We start from the raw sequence: 19960 nt of genomic DNA, 5'->3' as shown, positions 1-19960 counted from the left end.
ATCGCCACCGCATCTTCGCATGAGCGTCAGGCGTCATCCGCGCGGGAATACCGGTACGTTCAAATTCAACTTGCGATAGTCTCCGAGACTAATCCCCGCCTCCAATAACTTTGCATACATTCCAAATACGCAGTAAATGGATCGGGAACCAGTCTAGGTCTCCCCCAACTCTCCTTTTCTGGCCGCTGATGGGGTACTTGTGCACGGAGACCATAGTATCTCATCTCTTGACTTGAGACTGTATGACTTGTGATTGACTTGTGATGACTTGACTTACAACCGTAAATCCATGGACTGCAGTGTGTTTTAGCAGTGTGTTTTAGGATGCACATGTAGATACATCGATCCTTGGTTGAATGTACAGTGCATACTTTTGTCAAGGACTACGTCCTGAAGTGTTTCACAGATCTTGTGAGGGTAAATTGAACTGACAGTGAAGGCGTGAATATTTACTGACAAGTTATCGTGTGTCTAGTATTTTGTTTTGCATGCAAAATATACCTGTGGGATGAGCTAATACTTTTAAGACACATAAAGACAAAAATTGAAAGTACATATAGAAGGAAACAATATAGCTTACAGCTCATCACCACAGAACACAAGAAGCATATTTTGAAAGAGGATCAAGGGTACGTGTCTTATATAGAGTAAAGGAGGAAGCAACTACCACATTTGTCCATGCAAAGGATTACAGAACGGCATTTGAAGTTCTACAGACAGGCAGACATATAGGAAGAGGTTACAAAGTCAACCCAAAACCAGAAGTAAGAAAGTAAGACAAAGATGTAAAGTAAGATTTGAGATTATTTTTACTTGGACTCTAACCTTTGTAGCTTGGCCTTGTACAGATACATATAATCCACTACATACAGTACATGTACACAGTAAACAGTTCATGCAATTAACAATCCCAGCTACTGACATTTATTTGACATTGCCACCAGAGAAGTTTTACAGCATGCATGCAGTGTCTTAAAGCTGACCGGCAGTGGGCGCTGTTTTTCGGTGTCAGCAGTGGGATCAGTAGGGGAACCTACCTGAGATGCTCGCGTTTCCCGTCCAGACTGCCCTTGATTTTGCGGGGTTTGTTAAATTGCATGAACGCACCACTACTTAAGAGCGTGGCAGATCCAAGCAAGCGAGGGCGGTAGAGAGAAGGGGGTGAGAGAGGCAAATGACGGGGAATTGTTAATGGTTATAGCCATGGTAAAAACAAAGACAAGGCATCTGTGTGTTGAGGAAGTCACTCCAAATAATGATGGTTCTTATCAGGTATTTTGACACCTTTCCCTTACAAATGAATCCTTGAAAATTTTTCTCTAAAACAAATGAATCATGGAAAGTTTAACTAAGCATTGATGTGAGTAGAGCAAGAATTAGTAATGCAATCGTTTGTGTCATAAATGTTTTTATGATGTTGAATTAGTCTTGTTGGATTGACGATTGATGGAATGAAACAAAACAAATGGGTAAAATGGTATCAGTGAAAATGAAATAAGTCAAACTGCAAAACCCATTGAAGGGCATCATTCAAGTTTAGTACAATGCCATAAAGGGCAAAGCCTTGCCAAAAAAGTTTATAATCACACAGATGCAAACTTGCATAATTTGGAAACCTCAAGAATTGTTAAGTTGGGCTCAGAGGCCAAAGAGTCCTAGGATTGCTAAAACAAGGTACCTGGGATCATCGTAATCAGGATTGCTGGTCTTGAGCATGGCTGCGACAGTGATGGAGGAACTGGTGGTCAGGCTGGTTGGGAAGCAGGACACAGCAATACTGGGAGCCTTGATGGCTTTCTGGGGCTTGCTCATGCTGGTAGAGAAGTCCATGGGCTGCTCGCCGTAGCTCCGGGGGATCTGAAGGATGGTGGGCGCTGTGGTGATGAAAGAGGGGACGGGGTTCTGGACCCCGGGCTGGGGTACACTGAGCTGGATCAGCCCATTGGCTGCTGATTGGACCGAGGCCGGGGACGGGACACTTTGACTGGATGCATGGGTGTTGGAAGCCACTTCCGATGACTTGCTAGACTTCATGCTGAGGTCCAAGGTGCCGTTGCTGTCCACTTTGACTGTTTCAAGGGGACGCTGCGAGATTTGGGTAGGAGGGGTGGTCAGGGCTTGGGGGTGATGCTGCTGGGGGTGATGCTGCTGGGAGTGATGCTGCTGGGGGTGTGAGTGGGGGTGTTGGTGGGCGTTCTGTGGGGTTAAGTGGGGATGGGACGGGGGAGGCATCTGCATGGGGATGGTCAGCTGCCCCGGAGCCAGTTGAGGGGCCTTGATGGACAAGTTGAGGGCAGTGGCTGCCATGCGGGCCGAGGTGGAATCGATGGTGCAGTCGTTGGGGTCGTAATCTCCAGCCTGGAGCTTCTTCTTGACCGGCGGGCTCAGGTCACTGGCCGTGATGATCTTGGGGGCGATGCGCTTGTGGCCCGTGTTGTAGGCCACCTTGGTTTCAAAGGGCAACACGCCATCCGGTTTGCTGAAGCGGACGTCCCCTGGCAAGCTTGGGCGGGGTGCCGAGTTGTTGAATGCCTGGTAGCCACTGTCCATCTGCTTTACGTAGCACACTGGTCTGCAATGTCACAATTAAAAAACACACAATGTGCAAAGTCAAACTCAAGTCAACAAACTTTGATAACCTCAAAATACAACGCACTAAACCGCTCGATAAACTTCATCAATATGACATAACCAACAAGGTTTTACATCTTCAAAGACAATGTCAATTCAGTCCACAAATATTTGATTAAATCCAAGTTATATTCTTTAATGAAGGTCATGTAGTAAGATGATGGTGGCTACAATGTTCTTTTATGTCATTGAATGAGCAATCCGACGCCACAATTTATCATTACTGCAGTGTATTGTGGTGAAAGTTTGTGAAGCAATTAATATAACAACTTACGGAGAAAGGATTAAGGGATGAAAATGACCGTCTCAGACAGAATTGTAGTCTCAAGTCACCACAAGTCATCACAAGTCAATCACAAGTCAATCACAAGTCAATCACAAGTCAATCACAAGTCATCACAAGTCAACCACAAGTCAATCACAAGTCATCACAAGTCATCACAAGTCAACCACAAGTCAATCACAAGTCAATCACAAGTCAATCACAAGTCAATCACAAGTCATCACAAGTCAATCACAAGTCATCACAAGTCAATCACCTGTTGAGCATGTCTGCCACCATGTGGTCCGAGCGGCTGGTTGCGACGTGGGGCATGCCTTCAAACCGGTTCATGGGATCGCCAGGCTGCTGCTGGGGTTGCTGCTGCTGCGGCAGCTTGACCCCGGTGTGCTTCTCGGCAGCGGCGATCGGACAACCGGATAAACTATGGGAGAAAGAAGTCATTCAACCACAGAGGAAAGAAAAGAGACAATAGTGAGGAACGTGGTTCATGCAGGAAACGATCCAAGGTTAGAAACAGAAAAAAATGGGTTTATATTTTTTGAAGTCACTGCAGCAAATTCTGAACAAGGCTTGGGATTGAATGAAATGGTTAGGATAATTTCAAAACAATCTCTTCAAATCTGATAAAATGGGCTTTGTGACAAAGAAACTCATGCAGGGGCACAGAGGGAATAGAATACAGTAACAGAGGAACAGGGACGAATTACTGCTCATCAACAGAACTCCAAATTCATGAAAAATCTGCCGTGTACCTTGCTACGGTAACTAATGAATATGTACTAATACATGCACCAGTTAATCTAAACTCCATGCTTTAAAAGTACACAAGCTAAAAAGAAACATAAGGTAAAAATGTCTGGATACATATAAAAAGAGGCAGCTTACATCAACCGCGTCAATGAAAAGATCAAAATAACCTCAAACAAGGCAAACATGTTTGTTGATAAGCAATGTCAAATTTGACGGCACGCGCTAACATATGAACAGAAAATCCTAATCACAGGCATAGGCAATGTCAGAATCAATCACTGTAATAGACGATTCCAGTTTTTCGCTGATTCATAAACTTTCAACATCCAAGCCAATTTATGAAGCAGTCTGATGGTTTATAAAGATGTCATAGTGCCTCCCCTGCCCAACACAAATTTAGCTTACATAAATTAAATCAACAGTTATAGAGAATGTACTGCTATGATCAAAAGTCTAGACACGGACTCACCTCCTGTGGGAGTTCCTGTTGCTATTGACATGCCCCCGTCCTGTGCAGCCCGGTGTCGGGCATCTGCTTAATAAGGGAAAAGAAGCAAAACAAGAGCAAGCCAATTAATTATTAATTCATTTCTCGTTGTCGACATGTCACGGTTTAAAGTTAACACAGTTATCCCGTCTGCAAATATTTCGGAAAATCAGAGAGCTTTCTGTATGATTCCCATTCCAGTTTTCTGTTGTATTTTGTAGTTTTTTTTTTTTTTTTAACCAGTTCGCTTTGGATGACGTGTATACACGCACATTTTTGTGGTATTTGGAACGGATGACAGATTAACACGCAGGGAGCGAGGTCGGAAATATCTGTCAGTGACCCGCTCGCAGCGAGCGAGGCTGGAAATGTGAGTGTGATGGCTTCAACCCGCCTGGCTTGAGCTCGAGTGAAAAATGATCCAACGCCTTGTTCCGTTCTTGTCAAAATAATCCTGGCGCGAACTGGTTAAGTCAATTTTGTTCCAACAACCTTCCAATACCACTTTAAAAATGGGGTTTTTTTGTAGCAACGATTGTCTCATTTCCCTAGTTTTTGGGTTTTTTTTTTAAATAAATGTATACAGGTTTTAATGTATACAGAAATTGTGAGTCAAATAAACAAAATTGAAATAGTTTTTAAATGGTATGAACACAATGGACAAACAAAATATGGTTTACATCAAACTAAAATTAAAAAGCATCAAAACAGCAAGATATATGGAACTAGAAAACAAACAGACAGAAAGTAACACAGGAAATAAATCATTCAAAAGTCAGTCAAGGAAAGTTACAAAGTTCAAAACAAGAGTCATGCAAAACAAAACTCTACAATTATTTTTAAACAAAAAAATAAAAGGTAGAACGAGTTTAATGAGTATTGACGAACAAGTAAAGTCACTCAAGCTTTCAATAAATATTTTCAGATTTGCTGAGAAAAAAAATACAACTGAATAGAATGATAAGTATTATTAAAAAAAAAGTGCAAAAATACAAATATAAATAGTAAAATGCTAAATCTTGAAAAGCTACAAGGCATTATTATTTCTCTAATCTGAAGCCTAAAAATAGTCAAAATAGATTAGTTATTTATGGGAAAACAACTCTCTCCACCTCATTGTTGAATTACCACTGATTATCACTAGAAAGATTAAAAATATAATTTGAACGGAACAACTAGTACTGTCATAACAAAATATGTCTATCGTGAGAACTAAGCCAGATTTATAATTAATTAAAAAACACCCAACACAAAAGGAGCTAACGAAACACTAACTGCCAAAAAAACTTAAACTCCAAAAGTTTCAACTTTTTCTAAAATGTGAAAAGTCAACACAATGCGGATTCAAACCCTGCTCTACCTGCCTAGCAAGCGATCTAGCGTTTGGGGTTCGATTCCCAATCTCATCAGGCGTGCCTTGAGCAACACCAATTCCAACTTCTTAAGCAGACGAAACCTACGCAACTGCTGCTCGGAAAAATTTCTCGGAGCAAAAACAAAATGACCCTGTTCTAACTCTTTGTGCTCGAAAAACTCACAGGATTCACACTGAACATATAAATATCAAATTTCTCTCTACCCTGGTAACATATAGACTGATCAGAGCATGCATTCACTGTATAGTCATGGAGGCCCCCTTCAATGGCTGAAGCTTTGTGCCGGCTATTGTACAAAGCAACTGCTCCGTGAGGGATTATTTGTACAATAGCTAGCACAATGCTTTCCCCATTGAAGGGGGCCTTCGTGAATGTAGAGTGACTGCATGATCGGAATGGTCTAGACCTAAACTTTGTAATTAGAATACCTGAAGACGTCCCCGTGAAATTTCCAACATGTAGACCTACGTGCCTGAGAAATAAAATGCTGTTGCATACTGATTATTGACTGGAGTAACCTGAAATGTAAAGTTGCGGGGTCTGAACATTCAAAATCTCGCAGATTTTTTTTCAAAAGCAAATTTACACCCTTATTTTGCCTTTGAGACAGATTCTGTTAGAATTGAAACATCGCACCCTCTAAATTTTTTATATCCCTGTCCTAATAAACTACATGTACAGTGTGAGACTTGGATGGATTAGGACAGTTTCTTCTGACTGATTACAATTGCTTCCACTGTCCCTAAGCCTACAACTGAAAATATTTTGTTTGAAAATCACGTTACTTACTGGAGGAGGAGGTACAATTTTGAATATTTTTCATGCACCCAATTTGCCCTCTAAAAGGCAGGTTCATACTTCATGCAAATGAGAAGGGAATCGACAGCACAAAACATTCACTGCAAAATTCGCCGGAGTTAAAATGTGTTCACCTTTTGCGAATTTGAAGCACAAAAACTTTCAGTGACGTCAAAACTTTCAGTGTTCACACTCCGGAGTATGAACCGGGCATTACAGGGTGCACACTGGTTATTTAAACTACAGAGGACCACTACAACACTCATGCTTAATTCACATGCGATGCTGACAGTGCACCACACTATATAATAAAGGGTGGGCGGAGTCCACGGAATGACAAGGGGGGTGGGTACCGCAGGTGCAGCAATGTACATCTACCATGAATATGTATTGTGAATGGCTTACTTCAGGACGTGTTCGTGCATCTGCAGTACTGTGGAGAGAGAAGAGTCCAAATATTGGTGAAAAATTAGCAAAACTTAGTAAAACGAAGTGATAAAACATGTGCTGTTAACAGGTACAAATGAAGAGCCAGCTGTTGCAAGATGTAATCAATATATGTGACTTTGCAAAATAATAGTTGCTTCACGGCTCAAGAAAACTGACAATTTTTGAGGTTCACTAATGTGCTGAGTTTTGCACAGCAAGAAGTTGGCTTTCAACAACAACAAAAGATTTTCTTTTGATAAAATTGTCTCTTAAGTTTTACACATTCCTCACAAAAGACAAAGCAAATTCAGCATTTGTAGAAGAATATTGGCTCCAGAAACAGGACATTGCATACTTGTAACTTCTAATATGTATGCCAAGATATACTGCACCATCATATTTAAGATTACTTTTGAAATTAAATTTAAAAAACACTCACGTTGCTGAGGAATCTTATCTCTGTGTGGACATCCAGAAAGACTAGAAGCAAAAAAAAGCATGAAAATTACTTTAACAGCTACAAATGAAGGATGAAATGTTCACCAACATGGGCAATGCAAACTGCAGATCAATCTAAAGTACAGTAACGCTCGTCAGTAGTTCGACTTATCCATGATTTTTTTTTTTAAATAAACAAAAATATTAACTTAAAACTTTTTTTACCTGCGATGATGGTGGTACAGTCCGGTGACATGGCCTGTTCCATCGCAGCCCGGGGTAGGGCACTTGCAGCCCTCGAGAAAGTCTTTCGTCAATGCTGGAAAAAGGAGGCAAGAAATAAGTTACATGTTGAGCCTTTTCCTGAAATGAGAAAGAGGTTCCAGTTGGAGGAACAAACTTGACGGAATTCACTGTGAACCAAAACAAAGTCTGAAATTTGAACAGTGGGTTTTAGAAGTTCAGATGTACAGTACATATGAATGGCACTTTAGAAAACTTTGTCTCACACACAGAGATCAGAATTTGCTAAGTTCCTTTCCGAATTTCTTTTCAACCTTAAATTTCACTGAACAATCTTTACATGCCACCGTAGACTTCATTATTTTAGGTAAATCGAAACCATTATGAAATACTTACATGATGTGGGTGCCAACATCGTTGTCACTGGGGTGCCATCAGCAAGCAGCATCGAAGTCATCGGGGCACTAGATACGTTCCTCATGGCCTCTTTCATCTGCGACATGGCTGATGCCATTCCAGATGACGCCAGCCCGATTGACGACGTCTGGCCAGATGCTGAGATGTCCAAAGGCTCAGTTTTGATGACGGGTATGGTCAGCATCTTTGACATGGTGGGGAAGGAGACTCTGGGCTCGGCCGAGAGGAGGGCCCCGATAGTTGGCGGGATTGCTGTGTTCTCTTTGTCCTCCTCTGCTGGGCTGACAGATTTGTCATCGATGACCAGGGGCTCGTCTGGGACTGCCATGGATTCACTCAGGAGGGCATCTCCATCCTCCGTTGGGACCTCATCTATGGGAGGCTCTTTGTTCGTCTCCTCCATGACTTCTGGGAGCTCTTCTTGCAACTCTGGAGGCTCTCCCGTCTCGATCTGTGAAGCCTCTGCTGGGGCATCCTCAATTTCAGTCTGTTCGCTGCTCTCTGCCTGAACAGCTTCAGCGTTTTGGTCTGTGGTGATGGCCGGGATAAGTTGGTCAACTGGCTGAGGAGGTTCTTCTTCTGGGATTTCCTCCTGATGAGGGATGCTCTCATCAGACTGGTGCTTCTTGGTTTCTTCCTCAAGCTCCTGGGAGAGCTGCTCACTCATGAGACGGAGATGCTTTGGCAGCTGCGGCATGGCAATGTTGTAGTCATCATCGTCTTCGTCGCCTGCCTCCTTGGGCTTGGGAGGGACTGAGGAGAAGGCATCGTCATCTCCTGATTCCTCCCCTACCAGCTCTAGGATTTGATCTTCGTCGTCGTCTGCATCATCTTCGCTGTTCTCTGTGGGCATCTCGGTGCCTGTGGCATCCCCAGCATCCTTATCCATGGTGTCCAAGTGGCCGTCTTTTGCTTCAAGACCGTCAGGAGCAGAGGAGCTCTTTGACAATTCAGCAGTGCCCTGCAGAACAGATACCTCCTGGTTGAGAAAGGCCAGTTCCTTGTGAAGCTTAGGAGGTGTGCAGACTTCTTCATCGTCCTGGTCCTCTGTCCCGACAGAGGTGCTGATGTTCTTAAAGTTGTAGAGGTTCAATTGGACTTCATCGTCTTCCATCGCTTCTTCTTCCTCATCTTCTTCCTCTTCATCGTCTTCAGCATCTGCATCCTCCTCCACTTCCTCTTTTTCCTCGGCATCCTCGACAGCATCTTCTTCCAACTCCTCATCTTTTTCTGTCTCCGTCTCCTTGCTGACCGCATCCTTCATCTCTTCCTCTTCATCAGGCAGGGTTTCTTCCTCATCCTCTGCCTCCACCTCTGCCTCTGCTGGTTTCTTGGTCGGCTCCACCCCTTCTTCCCCCTTCTTCTCCTGATCGATCTCGGCCGTCACATTGTCCAGGAGCTTCTGGAGGTTGACGATGGCCCGCCGGCTACATTTGGACTGCGGGTCATCATCTAATGATGACACCGAGTTCTCGTCCTCTGGGTCTGTTGCTGCTGTCGCACCCCTCGTGGCTGGTCTGTTGTTGATGATGACTTCATCGTCAACTTCCTCTTGGTTGCTGGTGGTGTTGTTGCCCCCACCACCACGGCGTCGCGACCGCTTTGCCTTGCGCTGGGGCTCAGGTGAAGTGGGCTTGGAGCCAAGTTTTCGCTTCTTGGATGCTACAGGACAACTAACAAGTCTGTTGACAAATCAAAAAGAAAAAAAAACCAATTGGTGGGAGTATTCACAAAAGAAAGTGGCCAGATGTTACCGATGCTTACTCCTTAGCGCACTTTCATAAGTTCGCGAATGTCTACAAAAATACAAATGATATCTTAAAGTTGTCAAAATAAAAAGTGAAGTTTTTCGTAGTTCTAGAATGGAATCGAGAACCTGAGTGTTTCACAAAACCAAACAATCTTTAAGAAGACAGAGGAGGTGAGACTTACGTTCTGTGTTTAGAGAATTTGCCATTGGTGTGTCCTGATCCGTCACAGCCTGGTGTGGGACACCTGTGCAGAATGAGGAATCAGAATCAAACAGGTGTGCCACTCTGTGTTTGGTGTTAACGATGTAAATTCCATGAAACAGATGTAACATTGGCAATTGACCTATCGCCGTTTGCGAGTTAGCCGCGCCCCTTAGGCCCCCCCAAAAAAGGCTCCGGTTTCTGGTATGGAGCTTGCCCAAAAAGTGGTGCGGCGACGCGGCTTTTTTTTTTTTTTCCCCTGACTTTTTTGCTTCAAATGTCGGCTGATGACTGCAAATGGTGCCCGACTAAACTTAGTGCAAAATGTACGGGAGTCCAGAGAGTCCACATAAAGCTTATTCTCGATCATACCCCCATCTAAAAACACGTTGAAACTGTGCTGCAGCAGAATTCCAGTCGAACCAGTGAGTTTGGCGGTTTTGAGACATCATCTTTTATTGAAAAAAAAAACTTTTTAATTTTGCCGACGCGCATGGCTACGGCGACGCGCGCGCATACCAGAAACCGGAGACTTTTTTTTTTTTGGCCTTAGACGACCTTATAGAATTTTTGTACACTTAAGTTTTGTTTGTCTCAGATTTTGCGCCTTCTGCGTCCATTTGTCTATCATGTAATTGGACAATTTCACAAGCTGCATTGATACAATTCTAATGCGATTCTACGGCGATTCTACCGCAATAGGTCAATTTCCATTGGCCATACATAATCATAACTGGAATGGCAAAATGAATTCTATTGTTATTTATATACAAATGATATTCAAAACCCTTTTTTTTTCATTGTCTGAGAAGTTACTTAGTAATTTGTAGAGTTAGTTTGGGTACCTGATCCCATAATCTGGAACCGGTTCCTGAATACCAATGGTTGGGTCCCTGGTTTTCCGATTCCGGCGCACAGCCCTAACACAGAGCAGTATTAAAACAATGTTATTTTCAGATAAACCCTCAATTAATATGTTACATCAAACAGCTTTTTTATAACCTTTATATGAACATGTATGTATCCACACAATGAACATCCGGACCAATTAGTCATGTTTGTCTAGACATTTCAACGAACATCTGGGTTTTTCTGGTGATGTTTACATCAAAGAGATCACACACAAAAAAATCTCAAAATCTTTTCAGAGACAACACTCAAAATCTGCAGGTACGTGGTCAACAAAACTAGTAACACAACGCACCATATGGTCAACCTGCTCATAAAGTCAGAGTCAATCTTTCCCAGGCCCACGAACGCTTGAAATTAAATTAGTTTGGCTGAAAACGGTAAACCGAACAGGGGTTTAAAAACAGTCCCCGACTCATCCTGTACATGTACAACATAAAGCACTTGTCAACATCGGGCTCTGAAGATACAGGGCATTGCTGTATCGCATTACATATGAAATTGAGTGTTGATGTATACATGTACATGTGTATGTACCAGCACATGTTCAAGTATACAATATGTCCATGTCCATACATGTACGTGTACATGTACATTGTACATGTACCTGATAATATACTACAAGTACATGTGTATTGCACATGTACACGTTTGTGACCTTTACAAACTTGAATCCCCTGAAAAAACCTCATACTTGGCTGGTAATCCTCTATTCAATAAAACCTAAATTGTTTTTTTTATTTGTAATCTCACATACCAGGTATAAATTCCATACAATGAATTTAATTACGAGAAAGCTATTTTATGATTGTATTTTTTTTTTATATTCTACTTCAGTCTCCATCCTGTATAATTATTTCCGTACACTTCAATTTTTGTTCCTTTCAATCCTTAATACATTTTAGTGTTGTCGGTGTCTCAGAGTCTGAGGGTACATGCTCTTTGTTAGGCAAAAAAAAAAATTACTCGGTCTCTGGTTAGCGCGCGCGTCGATTTTAATCATGCGCGTCAACCTTTTTTTTCCTTCAAATTAACACGGAAGCTACAACAGCGCCCTCTATTGCCGCACCTCCTTAAATTTTTGTACCAAGGAGCACCAAGGAATGGGGAAATTGCACCAAGGCAAATGATAAAGGGCGCCAAGGCAAATTATGGAGGACACCAATGTATAATGATGACACAAACAAGCAAAATAGTACCCACCTTGTCTGTACAATTCAAGCTTGGAAAAAAAAAAAAAAAAAAAAAAAAAAACGCGTCGTCGCCGCATCAATTCCGGAACTTCGGTCTGACCAGAGACTGACTATTTTTTTTTTGGGCCTTATAGACATTTATTAACAATGAATGCACAAAAGTTATCCTAATGAAAAACCACTGCCCTCTGACTCTGCCTTAAAGCTACAGTCCATCATTTGTAATTTGTGCATTTTGTTCGTTTGAAGCAACAAAAGAGTTCAAAATCTAATGAAGGATACTGAGCAACTAACCTGATGAAGTTTCAGCTAAGCTTCAGCTGTACATTCCGAGAAAAACAGCATTCTAAGATCTCAATTTCAAATCAAAAGTTACTGAATCATGTTTTGAATTGTTTTGAATTGCAGCTATATGCGACGTCGCGCACTGATCCGACGAATTATAACAACCGCGCGCGCGTGTGCGTCGTTCCAATACTTGTGCGCGCTGTGCTGAATAACAAAACGAACTACTAATTTAAATTTTCCTACGGTGCTTCTTAAGAATCACCATTGGAAATGCCTTCTTTCGTTGATTATTTCAAAATGACAGCTTCCCAGAAAGAATAATTTCACAGGGAGTTTAGTCCCCTTAGTATCTTTCAACCAAGTATGTTTTTCAACAATAAATACGCCAGTTACTTTTCGGATGGCTGCAAATGATGAACTATACCTTTAAGGCATAAGGACTATAGGTTATAGGATGATCTCACTCTGCAAGCAAGGCCCCCCCCCCCAAAAAAAAAATAATTCATAGTTGAATTCAGTGAACACTTTTGCAGAGATCCAAAAACTGCACATAATTTAAGGCTGTGTACATGTACATGTACATATACACGTAGACGTACACATACCTTTATTTCTTTGAAAATAAAAAAAAATTTAAAAAAAACACAAATACGATACTGAACAAAAGACAGAAACACCTGTCAACTTTAGCGCACAATTTTTTCTCCCGGTTTTTCTTGTTTTCTTTTATCTAATCAATCATTAAAACAAACACAAGCCCTCTAACTACAGGACACATGCCCTCAACAAGTATAACTTTAGTTTTACAGAATCAACAGCAAAAATAAAGGGAACAGCACAGTCGAACGAACTCTACAAAGTTGGCCAGATGTCCATCTTCCCAGGCTGTGGGCAGAACAGCCTAATTGTTTCGAGCGAGTTCAAAAGATAAAAACAACTTTATTGATTTTTTTTTCAAGAGAATAGTTGTTGGATGTCCTTTTTAAAAACATATACACGTACACGTACACGTACATAACATTATTTGGTTGTGAACAGTTACACAGAACAAATTCTTAATTTCAAAACTTTTTTAACAAGAAAAAATAGACACCCCCCCAAAAAAAAGACCTTAGATATTACTAGGCAAAGATGGATTTAAAACATAAACTTTTTGGGTTTTTTCTTTCTTTACATTGGGGAGTTTTGTACTATTTTCAAATGCACAAATACGCATTATAAAATTTTAATACATGTTCTGCAACTTTTATGATATGGCAAACTGCTTAATGGTCAACGTTTGCTGTGGCAAACAATTGATATGGACTCCAACTTGTATTATACTACAATCTCATATATTACTCATTAATTTTTTGAGCTCTTAATAATAAGGCATAATCAAGCTCTGAAAATTGAAGCCATTTTTTGATATTTAAACAAATTCCCCAGATATGTTAGTAAAGTTTTGCAGGGGATGCGAAAGATGACAGCAACTCAAAACTAATACAGTTATTCTCAACCAACCACGACAAAACTTTTAATTTTTTTCAAATAAAAGTTAGCTAAATGCTTGATTGATTCAAACTTACCCTGTATGCTCTGGTACTGGATCTGTTAAAAAAAAAAAAAAAAAAAAATGTTAGCCAATTTCAGCATTAAGTATAAACGTTCACATAAATAAGCAAAATTATGGACGCATTATACAAACTCAAATTTTTAATACATTTGTTTGAAACTTCAATTCAACAATGAGTAGGCAGAACACGTCAAGTTACATTGCACAAAAGTCTTTCTCACTGCGGGGGAAATTTTGGTCATAATGAGATTACGGAGAAAAGGATGCACATGACGCCTGACATGTTTCTAGGCAGCACATGAAACATGAATGCAAGCGACAGTTCCCAACTTCATGTAGCGGGCATGAATTATTTACGTGCCTGTCTTTGGAAGGGCGAATATGAAGTACATTGTATTCCTGAGTGCTGATCACGTAGTTACAAGCATATGTATGCGCACGTTTCGTGGAACGAATCACACAGCATATGTTTTGCCATCAATCAGGGTCAATTAAAGTGAGAAGTATTTTCACTTTTCCAACCCAAAAAAAAAAAATACAATAAACAATAAAATAGGAATCCATCAGAACTAATTTATCCAACCGAAAGTTAAGAAATGATAAGATTAATCACGATGAAGATAAGAGAACGAGGCACTCTACCGACGAGCAAAAGACTTCTTTCGTTCTGATCAGAAAAAGAATGACACCTGCTGCAAAAACTAAACAACAAGAAACAAGGCAGAGAATACAAGAACTGGGTCTACTAATGGATGCTTGATTGATGACAGTAGTGGGCAAAAATACTGCTGAGAAGAGACGGGTTTTGCAAAAAATCAATGACTGGTGGCCATTTTCAGTTATTTGCTTCTGAGACAATAAGTTTTGTGAAACTCCAGATCGAAGTGAGCGGAGAAGTGGCGAGTAGAACCATTAGCCCATTTTTGGATTTTCTGGTGGTTTTGTTTTGTTTTTGTTTTTTGTTTTTAAGTTTTTGTTTGTTGAACAAAGGAATTACATGGGAAGAGGAAAAATGTACAGACGTGTAGTAATCAGAGACGCCACCAATATATATCAATAAAAAGCCTGAAGCACGAACTAAACAAGCTGAAACTACCCTTACCCCCTTTCAAAAATGTGTTTTCTGGATGTTTCAGACCAAATCCAGCACTTTTAATTTGTCATATTTGAAAAAAAAAAAAAAACCTGAATTCAGTTTAAAACCTGAAAATTGGCATCTCTGAATTTTAGAAATACATTCTGTTTTCAGCAGAAACCGAAGGCCAAAGATTGCAGGTCTACAATGGACAATTTGTGTTGGATGTGTTGCTTTCCATTGTTTCTTACCTGCTGGTCCAGTCGCCCGCGTCCTTCTTGGCCTGTCTTCGTTTTCTGTCGCCTCCTGAAAAAAATAAGAGCAAAAGTGAATTCATAGCCATGCTTGGATTGATGGAAACCTTTTACATGTGAATATAAAATGACATGATGTACAGATGCTGGAGTTTCTGTTTCAAGGGATAGCTGAAAGTGGGGATATTGGGTCAAGTGAGAACTTGTAACAGTATTTGATCTTTTTTTTTGGTTGGCTATAAACATTTCTTAAAAATACTTTGTGATTTTTGTTTCTTCAAATTTTCTAATAAACAATTTTGAAATGACTAATCTCAATGATGTAACACAGCATATGTTTGAAAGTTTGTTTTCTTGACTCAAAAATAAGAGAAAACAAATTTTAAAAAAAGAGAGTTTCATGTACTTGGTGCACCAAATATTTCTTGACTTCGTGATTTTCCAGCATGCAAACTTTTAAAGTCTTATTTTTCGTTCCTTTTTTTAACTCAAGGCAAATTATCCGTGAAAAGTCAATTTCATTCCTCTTTCATTTTATTTTTAAAATTAATCATAATATTGCTTGATGTGTGGGTGGTTCTGGTCTTACATGTAGATCCATTAACTTTTTGTCTGCATAATTTAGCAGAAAGCATTTCTGATTATAAAAAAAAATGACAAATGTCTCTTTGTCTGTAGTGAATGACATTCACAATATTTCACCATCCCACTGAAAGATTCAAAAGGGTTCCCTGTCTCCTATTATGTCAATGGCCAAATGGTAACTTTTTTCCCCATTATGATTATTTTAAATTGAATAAACCAAATGATCCATCAACGAAACAAGCGGAAAACCTCCTTTGTTGTTGTCAGGAGGGCGTCCTTTTAACTGGCGCGGTGAATTATGCATTCCTTCATTAGTGTTTGACGGCCTTGGCAAAGTCTATTGTGCACGATTTAATTTGGAGTGCGTAGAACGAGGGTGGAATATACAAAAAAAGCTTTCAGAACAGATAATTATAATCATTACTGACTTTTTATATTGTACATGGATGGTTGGTACCCATTGTGACTCGTGTGTTTCACAGATGGTAGGGCTACTGTACAAGAACACAATAGGACCAAAGATATCGACTACTTTTATTAAGATAATTGTATCTGGGATGAAAAAAATCATTCATTGTTGGAATGATTTATAAAGAAGGGGATGAAAGCTAAACTTGGAGGATAATTGTCAATTTTGTTTATTATTTTGTTTCCAACTTTGTATTCTGGAAGGTTGGGCAATTTGAGTGTCAGTGAATGCGTGTGTTACTGGATGTAAAAATATATATATATTTTTTGTATTATTATTTTTTTGTTACATTATTTGCAGGGGAATGCTGAAAGACGAAGAAAAAAAGTTCTTTTAAGGGAAAGGGGATTCAAGTATCCTTACAACTATTAAAATAAACTATTGTTATAAATTGCCTTTTATGCAAACCACTTTAACAAATTCTCCCTCATTTCTATAAAATTATATAATATTCTGTAATAACAATCCACGGAGAATCAACTTCAAAACACATATAGACCAAGTGGTTAACAGATTGTCTTTTGTGCCTTCAACAACCACCCCCACCCCCCCCCAAAAAAAATTAGAACCCAAAGTTAGAACCCCTCCCCCAACACTGAAGCCACTTTGCACATATTGGATTTTCGTTAGCCCACTGGGCAGACGACACATCTGGTTTGCCACTGATCTTCGAGGAAACATCAGCACGTCAGAAGACCTCGGAGTTTCACAATGACACACGAGTCAAATCATCAAGCAAACAGCGATACACACGGTGCGCAGTAACGCACAAAATCCCTACACAAACACGGAGCGATAAGCCAGCCAAATAAACACTCACCACAAGCCACAACAGAACACAATAAAAAAATTGATCAAGATTATCACCCCCACTGAGGAAAATGGAACCTTCTCATTACTCATCGCATCGCTTGCTCCCCTCCCTCCCCGCATCCACTCATCCATTGATCAAGCAGGTTGCCATGGCGATATGCGATCAGCTCCCCCAGAGGACACTTGTTAATGACTGCGCAGGGGAGCGCCGATCCTTTTGGACTACGCTGGTATGCACCGACTCGGTGGAGGAAAAGGGGGGGGGGAGGGGGGATCAACACCAACCTGTAGTCATATGTGGTAAGCATTTAACAAAGTGTATACCAGAGGTGAATTCAAATCCAAACTGGTAACAGAAAAAATACAGGTTGATCTTTGTCAGAGAAACAGAGAGGTGTTCTCGTTTTCCGTTAAATTAATGATGTACCTCTAAAATGATTACACTCCCACACCAGGATAGAAGACTCCTGTGTGGTTCATTGGAAATGCACACCACATGTGAGACAATGTGGGTGATTACATAGTCTGGAATATATCTAGACATTTCGTACACATTGATGGAGACGCATGAAGTAATACAGATCAAGAGATTAAATATTGAGTTCATTGTCGCAGGATGATCAGACTGCCAGGAGTTCTCATCTTTTAACTTTTGAGGTTTCTATGGACGAGATTTACACAAGTCTTGACTTATGCTACAGCAATATTGCAAGTGATGTTTGGACCCAGCTTTAATTGATGAACTTTTCATAACAGCTTTTCACTCCATGTTACTGAAATCTCCATCAACAATCTGGCGTTTGGAGAAGTACAGAAAATACTGCGGTCTTTGATCGGGTTATTTAGGAAAAGCTCAAAGGTTACTGAAATCTCAATCAACAATCTGGCGTTTAGAGAAATACAGAAAATACTGCGGTCTTTGATCGGGTTATTTAGGAAAAGTGTAAATTGTAGAAATGTAGTCTTGCACATCATCTTGTAGAGCCCCCAAAAATGTGCCACTGTACAACAGATCTTTGATTTCCGGCGGCAATTCAGAAAATTTGGAAACATTCCTGAGTGTGAATATAGAAAAAAAGGAATGTTCGTTTTGGCACGAAGAAAAAATCAATTGTTTGTGAGAGTTCTGCTTCTGTGCCAGCTATTAAACTTCAATTAATGCAGAATATTCAAGAGTCGTTGGTACAAAAACAGTCTGAGCGATGACCCAAGCTACACTATCTTGCAATGGGATTCACATTGCCCTGAGGGGGCTCCATATGCACACAGACGCAAACACTGCTGGAAACCGGTTCGCCGGTTAGAAAAATAAACAAAGTTGAACTACGCCAAGCAGACTTGTTAGAAAACCACCGGCTCCGTGATTGCCTGTCGGCTCTGATATTCATAAAATCCGGCATTGATGATATTGCACGCTGTCAAAGGGTATTAACGTAAACAAAAGTTTGTATAAACATGCACATATTGCACAAATTCACGGATGTTAAACTCGCGCCGTTATCCCGGGATAATGCATTGTCAAGGGTTACATCACTGCACACGTTTTACACAACATACAAGAGTGGTTATCCCTTAAAATGCTTTCACGGGCTAACTATTTTTTTTTAATTCATATTTTCGTCCATCTCAACAAGGTTTCATATTTTCAATTATTTCTTGGCACTTTTCCATTATTTCTTTTCAATTGTTTGTTGCCAGAGATGAGAGAACGACTGAACAATATGTATGTGGGAAAGAACGTTGTAACCTGACGCTGCTTTTCCTTCATAAATCATTTCAATGAAGGTCAGTCATTGCAAAAATGATGATAAGACAAGAATCTGGGACTGAGAAACATTGCCAATTTTGCTAGGAAATACTTAGAAAATTGTCTTGGTTCTCCATAGACTTTGTACACGACCGCTGAAGTAGCGTCAGGTTGCAACGTTCTTTCCTATGTGTGCCTTTCTGTTGGAAGATTCTTACACTGAAGCACAAACTACAAAGAGATACACGACACCTTTTTTAATTTTTTTATAATAACAAATGCTTAAACTTTCCTAGATAAAAAAACCTAAAATCTAAAAAACGAAAGGTCTAATATTTGCCAAGCTGAACGTCTAAAGAACTTGTCCACGCCTCAAAAACTTTTAGGCGCTGAAGTTCACATACATGTTGCCTCTGCTAATGCGCCGTCTCTCCCCCCCCCCCCTCCCCCCACCCAAATCTCCCACAGGCTGAGGGAAGAAACTTAACACCTTTTGCCCCTGCCAAACCCAAGAGGAACCATCGTAGGGATGGAGAAATGCTGGACTGGCAAGATCATGCCAACCCGTCCAGGGGGACGTCAGCGCCAACGCCAAGGTAAACGCAGAGCGTGTAAGTGCGTGCCTGGTGAGCCGCAGGGGCTCTGGGAACAGACTTCATTCTTCGCTTAATGCCAAACTCTATATTTCCAGGCACACTATTTATAGACTCAGACGACTCGTGAATAGTCTCACTAATGCTCCAGTTTTATTTAAGGCAACCTGCGTTTTTACAATGCCGTAACTCTTCTTTAAAGATTTTGGACTTGAGACCTGTAGTCAGTGACTTGTGTACAACCTGTGTGTGGCCATTTGTGAAACATTTAATTCCAGTCACAATAAAACTTCACGTCGCCTGCCAAACTGAAAAATATGTTTGTCTATATTTCTTCAGAACTGGACAACTCTCCTGATGGTCTTTGGGGTAAACCACCATTTAACCATTAACCTTAAACCCAACCAAAAGCCATTAGACTCAGGAGGGAAATTCTTAATTTCTTGCATCAGTAAGCTGGGTAATGACTAGATCAACGACAATCATGGTAAACCAATCAAATAATTCATTAGGCAAAAAAAAATAAGTCTCCGGTTTCTGGTATGGAGCTTGCCCAAAAAGTGGTGCGGTGACGCGGCTTTTTTTTTTTTTTTACCTGTTTTTTTTGCTTCAAATGTCGGCTGATGACTGCAAATGGTGCCCGACTAAACTTAGTGCAAATATATTGGAGTCCAG

The 19960-nt window shown here is 40.5% G+C and overlaps 1 protein-coding gene across 12 annotated transcripts in view; it reads right to left on the bottom strand.

The window, feature by feature from the left end:
• LOC119729257 (myelin transcription factor 1-like) overlaps positions 1–19960 on the bottom strand; it is a 53415-nt gene that overhangs the window by 10815 nt on the left and 22640 nt on the right. For 6 of the 12 annotated variants that reach the window (XM_038201848.1, XM_038201853.1, XM_038201855.1 and 3 more), the window contains 11 exons: positions 15076–15130; positions 13763–13784; positions 9785–9847; positions 7832–9534; positions 7418–7511; positions 7194–7234; positions 6731–6758; positions 4134–4199; positions 3171–3335; positions 1679–2572; positions 1038–1112 (listed from right to left, as the gene is read on the bottom strand). In XM_038201848.1, the coding sequence (XP_038057776.1) occupies positions 1038–1112; positions 1679–2572; positions 3171–3335; positions 4134–4199; positions 6731–6758; positions 7194–7234; positions 7418–7511; positions 7832–9534; positions 9785–9847; positions 13763–13784; positions 15076–15130 (3206 nt within the window). The remainder of the gene's footprint in view (positions 1–1037; positions 1113–1678; positions 2573–3170; positions 3336–4133; positions 4200–6730; positions 6759–7193; positions 7235–7417; positions 7512–7831; positions 9535–9784; positions 9848–13762; positions 13785–15075; positions 15131–19960) is intronic. The other 6 variants (XM_038201854.1, XM_038201856.1, XM_038201857.1 and 3 more) reach the window with 3 other exon arrangements.

The sequence above is a fragment of the Patiria miniata genome, unplaced genomic scaffold, assembly GCF_015706575.1.
Source record: "Patiria miniata isolate m_02_andy unplaced genomic scaffold, ASM1570657v1 HiC_scaffold_20, whole genome shotgun sequence".
NCBI classification, from domain to species: domain Eukaryota; kingdom Metazoa; phylum Echinodermata; class Asteroidea; order Valvatida; family Asterinidae; genus Patiria; species Patiria miniata.
The sequence above is the reverse complement of the archived record's forward strand: the minus strand, read 5'-3'. Positions and strand labels throughout refer to the sequence as shown.